This window comes from Seriola lalandi, unplaced genomic scaffold (assembly GCF_002814215.2).
Source record: "Seriola lalandi dorsalis isolate HSWRI2012SDOR001 ecotype SW California unplaced genomic scaffold, Sedor1 jcf7180002054978, whole genome shotgun sequence".
Taxonomy (NCBI): Eukaryota; Metazoa; Chordata; class Actinopteri; order Carangiformes; family Carangidae; genus Seriola; species Seriola lalandi.
Window position 1 is genome coordinate 184,675 of NW_019525528.1, and position 6,857 is coordinate 191,531.

Genomic DNA, 6,857 nt, shown 5'->3' on the forward strand with positions numbered 1-6,857 from the left:
CATTAACAAACACACACACTCACACACTCACACACACACACACACACACACATTAACAAACACACACACACACACACACAAATTAACACACACACACACACACACACTCTCACACACACACACTAATTCATTTTTCAGTCATCACATCACTGAGCTCCTTCAGGAGATTTAAAGGGACAGTTCATCCAAAATAAAAACATCTGTTTCGTGCTGTGTTGCTAAGTGACGGTCAGAGACACAGAGGTCACGAGAGGTCATGACATCTGGGTTTTCTGTTAATTAGAGTTAATTTAACAGGTGATAAATAAAGTGACAGCAGAGAGGTCTGCTGATGGTGTGACAACATTACACCGAAATATGAGATAATATAGATAGATGGATAGATTGATGGATAGATTGATAGTTTTGAAGGAGTTTCTGCAGAGAAGATTAAACTGAGTCAGTGAGTGATGTCAGGGCGCAGGCTGCTCCAGGATCAGCTGTGTCTACTGGTTCACAGTAGAAACTTTGTTTAACATATGTTACACTGTGATGTCACTTCCTCTGCTGCACTGATGGAGAGGCAAGCAGCTCAATCTCAATCACACACACACACACACACACACACACTCACACTCGCACTCACACTCACACACACACACTCACGCTCACACACCTCTGTGTTTAAACCCAGCGAGCTGCAGTAAATCTGATCTAAGAACAGATTAATGTAAGAGCATTATAACAGAGCTGAGCTGTGGTAGAGAGACACTCAGGGACAGAGAGAGAGAGAGAGGGAGAGAGGGAGAGGTGATAGAGTCTCATTAGTTTCAGCTGATCATGTTTCTGTTTTCATGCACACACATCATCAATATTATTACAGGTGATTATAAATGATTACTGATGATCAAACAAACATCATCCATACTTCACCTGCAGCTTCCTGTTTCTGCTGATGTCACTGCTCTAACTCCTTCATTTCTTTTATTTCAGAACTAAAAAAAGAATTCAAGTAATCAAACATAATAATGAGTGAAACAGGTTGGTGGGGGTGTGATGTGATCTGATGTGGAATCAAATGAATCAACATGAATCCTAATAAACATCAACATGTGTCTCAGAGGGAGAAGAGGAGAGTCCTGTTCCTCTACAACCTGCAGGTCCACAGACGACTCTCCTCCACAGAGAGGAGGTTCGGACACGCCATGAGGGAGGTGAGTCGCTCTTCACCCCCACAGGAAGTGTTCAGACTGAGGTCTCACATTCGTCAGTCAGACAGTCAGTCAGACAGTCAGTCAGTCAGACAGTCAGTCAGTCAGTCAGTCAGTCAGTCAGACAGTCAGTCAGACAGTCAGTCAGACAGTCAGTCAGTCAGTCAGTCAGTCAGTCAGTCTGTAGTGGAGATAATGATAATATGATCAGACTGGGCGCTAGTTCAGTGTTTGTCACTAGCGTGCGTAAACCCGGCTATCATTAGCATAGTGATCACATGACGAGCACCTAAGCTCCGACTTCTCCTCCACAGTGGCTAACAGAAGTTATCTATAGCTGCGTCAACACAAGGAAATACAATACCACAAGTAATGCAGCGGATAAATACTCACTCTTTCATTCACGCACAGATCACTTGGAATAAAGTTTTTGCACTGCACAACCGTAGATCATCACTCGACTGAAGCCCACAACTTTTTTACTGCGTGACGTCAGTTACAATATCTCACCGTCACGTGGGTTGATTCACCCTGTAAATTACCAGCACTTCCTGTGTTCATGTCTTTGTTGTGTGTGTGTGCAGGTGCGTCAGTGTCTGTGCAGGTGTGGGCGTCGTCTTTGTTGTCATAACTGACAGGAAGAGTCCGACTCAGAGACGCACTGCACAGGAAGAGGAAGAGGACGAAGTTCAGACGGACTTCATCTTTGTTCTCAATAAAAAACTGTTTGATTCTGCGGCTGATTCAGAGACTGAAAATCATCTGGTGAAACAGCTGCTTCACTGAGGGTCATGTGAGGTCATGTGAGGTCATGTGAGGTCATGTGAGGTCGACATGAAGCGACATCAGAGCAGTTTTAACAGCAGTTTGACTCAGACTTTCAGGATCAGGTCAAACACCAGGAGGCGTTTCACATCATTGTCTCATGTTATTGGACTTTGTTAATCGCTCCTGTTTCACCACGGACCGGACAGACGCTGGACCAGGACCCTCTGGGTCTGGGCATCAGGTCAGACTGGTTCTGGACTCTTTGCACTTACAAGGTGTTGCCTCTGCCGGGCCTGTGGGGGGTTCTGGAGTCACAGGGATCCAGTCGGTGATCACAGTGAGCCTGAAGGAGGTTTAACACCCGAATCCAGAAAACACATAAAGATGTTGAACACGTTTCTGATCTGGTTTAAAGTGACACGTCTGTGCTGTTTCTCTACGTCACATATAAAATACCAGAACCGGACGTCAGTACAGACAAGAAGAACTGATGATGAAGTTTTAAATCTTAGTTCACGTCGTATAAACTCAGCAAAACATCATTTCTGGAGCTGGAAACAGAAACGTGATAAAACCAGATGTTTTATCCAGATGGTTTGAAGAGTTTTAGAAAGCAGGAAAATATGTAGAGAAGAGCAGGAGGACTGGGACCTGGTCTGAGGAGCACGCAGAGTCCAGGACCTAGTGTAGCTGCAGCAGCAGTTTAATCACATCAATGCGTGTGTGTGTGTGTGTGTGTGTGATCACAGGATGAGATTAGACGTACAGAGGAGTTATGTAACCAGCTGATCCAGCAGCACGTGCAGCTCTCGCTTCATTCAGTTTTCATCTGATCCTCAAACAACAAACTGATGCTGGATCAGTTGACATCAGTGTGATGTCATCACTGCAGAGAGTGTGTGAACCGTTCCTGTCCTCACTCACCTGTCACTCTGTCATGTTCATACAGGCAGATTTAAAATGACTGAATTATTTTCTACTCCTGTGAACACCAGCTGCCACTAAACGTTCAGTCAGTTTGCTTCATTCACAGTTTGACTCTGGTCCATTAACACCTCTGACACCTACAGACAGGTGTTAGCTACAGCCTTTAAAGGTTCACCTGTCCATACAACACAACACAGTTCAACAGCAGCACACACTGCAGCCTGCACAGTGATCTCACAGGTGAACCAGCACCTGTGAAACAGTCTGAACACCACAACCCTCGTGAAGGAGGATTTACTGATGTCGTTTTAGCTGGTGTTCCTAATAAACTGGAGACTGAGTGTGTAAAGAGAAAAGAAACCTGATCACTGCAGACAGGAAGGGGTTAAAGCTACTGAGGAACCAGCCTCTGAGTGTCTGTGTGTGTGTATGTGACATTCTTACCAACTCAAATACCTGTGGCAAGCCTGTGAGGTGTGTAAATACTGCATCCGTCTTGCTTTCAAAATAAAATGCATTTTATGAGGCAATTTTCACAACTGCAGTTAAATCCGTCTGACACACTGACTGCAGTGTAAACAGGGTAAATACAATATAATACAGCTGAAGAGAAAACTGAAACTCTGCTGTGTGAATCACTGTACAACACATTCATTGACCTTAGTGTTAAATAATGCAGTCAGTGTCAGAAGTATAAAAGTCCTCCATTCGAAATTTTTACTCTAACGTACAGAAATGTTATCAAAATGTAATCAACGGATCAAAAGTAAAAGTACTTGTATCACAATTCAATGTTATATTTATCATATATACATCTGACTATTTTAAATGATGCATTTACATGTAGCAGCATTTAGAGCAGTTATGATGCAGCTAAGTTTAACTTCATAAACTTTGGATAGTTTAATAAACAATAAAAAAATAAGCAAATTTGTGATTTTGGGATGTATTAATGAAATTATTTTTGACTTGACTAAACTAAAAGATTCATCAAATTTATTCATATTTTAATTTAAAGTTTGAGTTCTGTTTATTTTGGACTCACGACTCACTTGGAGTCTGGCAGTTAAAGGTGTTTAATTGTGGTTAATAATAATATTAGATGTAAAATAAAATTGATTTAACTAGTTTTATTTTGCTTTACCTTAAAAACAAACTAAGCTTCTTAAGAAAATGGTTTTGAAATGAAGGTTCATTGGAAAAGCCTTGAATTTTTGATTATGTTGTTTAAAACTTTGAGATGACTGTTAAAATAATGATGACGTCATATATTTGCCCTCATTATTGACTCTTCTAAAGTTTTTCAATGAATTTTTCGAATTTCAAATGTGGTTCATAATGACACGCTTACTGACGTTTATTTTGAAGGGAGTGAGCCGTACTTCCGCTCATACTCTCGCTAGCTCTGGTTAGCTTCACCTAGCTTGATGACATCTCCCGGTATAAACACGGGCGGTTCAGTATTCCTCGGTAATTAGCTGCAGTCGGGACCCAGGGGACCGATGAACCTAACTCTCCGGTGTCTAAACGAACACTCCCGACACGAACCGAGTCCCCCCGTTACTAACGGTAGTTTTTGAGGAATAGAAACTGTTTTCGTCAGAGCTGCGTAGACGAGGGACCGGAGGACCGGGCGGTTCTTCTCTCTACATTGACCCGAGTTAATGGTCACTTCCCCGCCTGTCGTCCGGTACTGCAGCAGCTCTGACCCGCTCCTTTCTGTGGATGGTACCGGGAAAAGAAGCAGCATGGAGTTTCGGTGGAGCCTCCCCCGATGCTCCCACACGGTGAGGTAACGGGAGCGGGACGGGGTTACCTCACGCTCACACATCACAGAGCAGCGACCTGTTGCCGGTGACGCAGAGAGGATGAACGGAGCCGCAGCAACGTTACTCCTGCTGCTGGTCAGCAGCCGCGCTGCCTTCACTGTCTCCCGCTCCCTGATGGCACCGCAGGACGGACTGGTTCTGCTTCCGGACGGACTGACGGACGGTACCGACGCTCTGACCGCAACCGTGACAGGTAACAGAAGAGAATATGTACCGTTAGTGAACGGACATAACACGGTGGTGAAAGTAACTAAGTACATTTACTCAAATACCGTATTTAAGTTCAGTTTAAAGTACTTGTACTGTAGTATTTGTACTTTCTGATACTTTACCAAGACATCTGGAGTGAAATATTGTTGTTTTATCCTGTGGACACTGCTGACTTTACATAAGTGTAAGTTACATTAAAACATTAAAGCTGCAGCAGTTAGTCAATTAATCAATCAATCAAAACAAAATAATTATTTGATAATGATTAATTGTTGAAGTATTTTTCAAGCAAACACATCAAATAGTCTGAACCTGTTATGACCTAACTTTTATATCTTTGAATTTTGTTGATTTAGAAAAACAGACAGTTGATGACGTCACCCTAGACGTTGGGAAACTGATTGATTTTTCTCTGTTGTCTAGAGTTTTATAGATCGAGCGATTAATGGATTAATCAAGAAAACGATGGACAGATTAATAGATAATGAAAAAGTTTCCTCCTTCCTACAAGAAGTACTTTTACCATGATACTGTAAATACGGAAGTACTTTTACTGTGAAATCACGTCTACAAACACACACTGAAATCTGCCATAAACTGATAGCTGCTGAAATGTTAGCTTAGCTCTAGCGTCCTGTATTCCCAGTTCACCCAGCAAGAACCAGCAAGAACCAGCAGCTCAGTGTCTTTCTGTGTCCTCAGGTGTGGACAGACGGCGACACCCCCTGCTGGAGAAGATTCGTCCCTTTGTCGTGGTGGACGGACAGAGACAGAGCCTCGCTGAAGCGCTACAGGTCAGTGGTCACTGGTTCTGACTGGTTTTAGTGGTTTATTACTGATGTTATACTGGTTTGTTCCTTGGCTTTACTGGTTTTTGATGGACTGGGGGTTGGTGTCTAATTTTAAAAGGTTGTACTGGTTCATAGTGGTTTGTTACTGGTGTATAGCTGTTTAATTACTGGTGTTACACCAGTGCTTTACTGGTGTATTGCTGTTGTTGTGTGTGAGTGCAGGCTGATCTCAGTCTGGTTTCCATCAGCAGAAACTGGATGTTTGGGATGGGTGGGACACACACACTCACACACACACACACACACACACACCCTTCCTTTCCTCATTTGAGAAAATAAAAGCAGGAGGCCCCCCACCTGTTGCCATGGTTACCTGATGGGAGTCTGCCTGTTTCAGAGCCTCATGGGAGTCGTAACTTTGGAACAAAATAAGTCTTCTATGAGCAGCTCAGTTTTCCCTCCACAGTCGAACACAGCTGATCAAACTGTCGGTGGTTCTTCATGTTCTGAGTTTATTCACAGTTTGTCTGTGAGACAAGATTAATCACTAATGACAGAGAGGTTTGGCAGATTTCTTTATATCAGGAGTCACAACAAAAACTTTATACGAACGACTTATCTCTGGAGCTCTGTGACTCCAGAGGAATCTCCACAACGACAATAATAAACTACAATGATTGAGGAGGTTTCAATTTCATGACAATTTAAAGACTCAATTAAGTGATTAATTAAAAAAGATTCAACTGATCAATAAAGAATGAGAATAATGTTCTTTCTTTATAAAGAACGAGGGGGTGGTCGTCATTAGAGTCGTCTCAGGTGAAGCTGAGCCAGGATTTCACACACAACAACACACCCACTACATCAGCACCATCAGTCAGTTAGTTGATTAATTAATTGTTCAACTCATTGTTTGCTCTACATCATCATCATTAAGGAAATAATCTGCAGGTTAAAAGTTCTCACAGACAGAGAGGAAGAAAACCAGAGCTGGTAAAAAACACAGAATTTAAACTACTTAAAAATTGTCTTTGCATAAGTTTAAAGCTCCTCCAGTGTAAAGGTCTCTGTCCATGTGTAGTGTGATTATAGATCAGCTCTAGCTTCTATATTAATACTGTGAAAGTATCAAAGCCTCAGTT

At 42.4% G+C, this 6,857-nt stretch overlaps 2 protein-coding genes across 2 annotated transcripts in view; both read left to right on the forward strand.

The window, feature by feature from the left end:
* dcst1 (DC-STAMP domain containing 1) overlaps positions 1-3,306 on the forward strand; it is a 10,046-nt gene extending 6,740 nt beyond the window's left edge. Inside the window, exons 15-16 of the mRNA XM_023396499.2 lie at positions 1,101-1,193; positions 1,775-3,306. Coding sequence (XP_023252267.2) covers positions 1,101-1,193; positions 1,775-1,825 — 144 coding nt within the window. The 3' untranslated portion in view covers positions 1,826-3,306. The remainder of the gene's footprint in view (positions 1-1,100; positions 1,194-1,774) is intronic.
* Positions 3,307-4,280: 974 nt separating this feature from the next.
* The window catches only part of adam15 (ADAM metallopeptidase domain 15), a 23,696-nt gene continuing 21,119 nt past the window's right edge, over positions 4,281-6,857 (forward strand). Inside the window, exons 1-2 of the mRNA XM_023396507.2 lie at positions 4,281-4,907; positions 5,627-5,718. Of these exons, the coding sequence (XP_023252275.2) occupies positions 4,754-4,907; positions 5,627-5,718 (246 nt within the window). The 5' untranslated portion in view covers positions 4,281-4,753. The remainder of the gene's footprint in view (positions 4,908-5,626; positions 5,719-6,857) is intronic.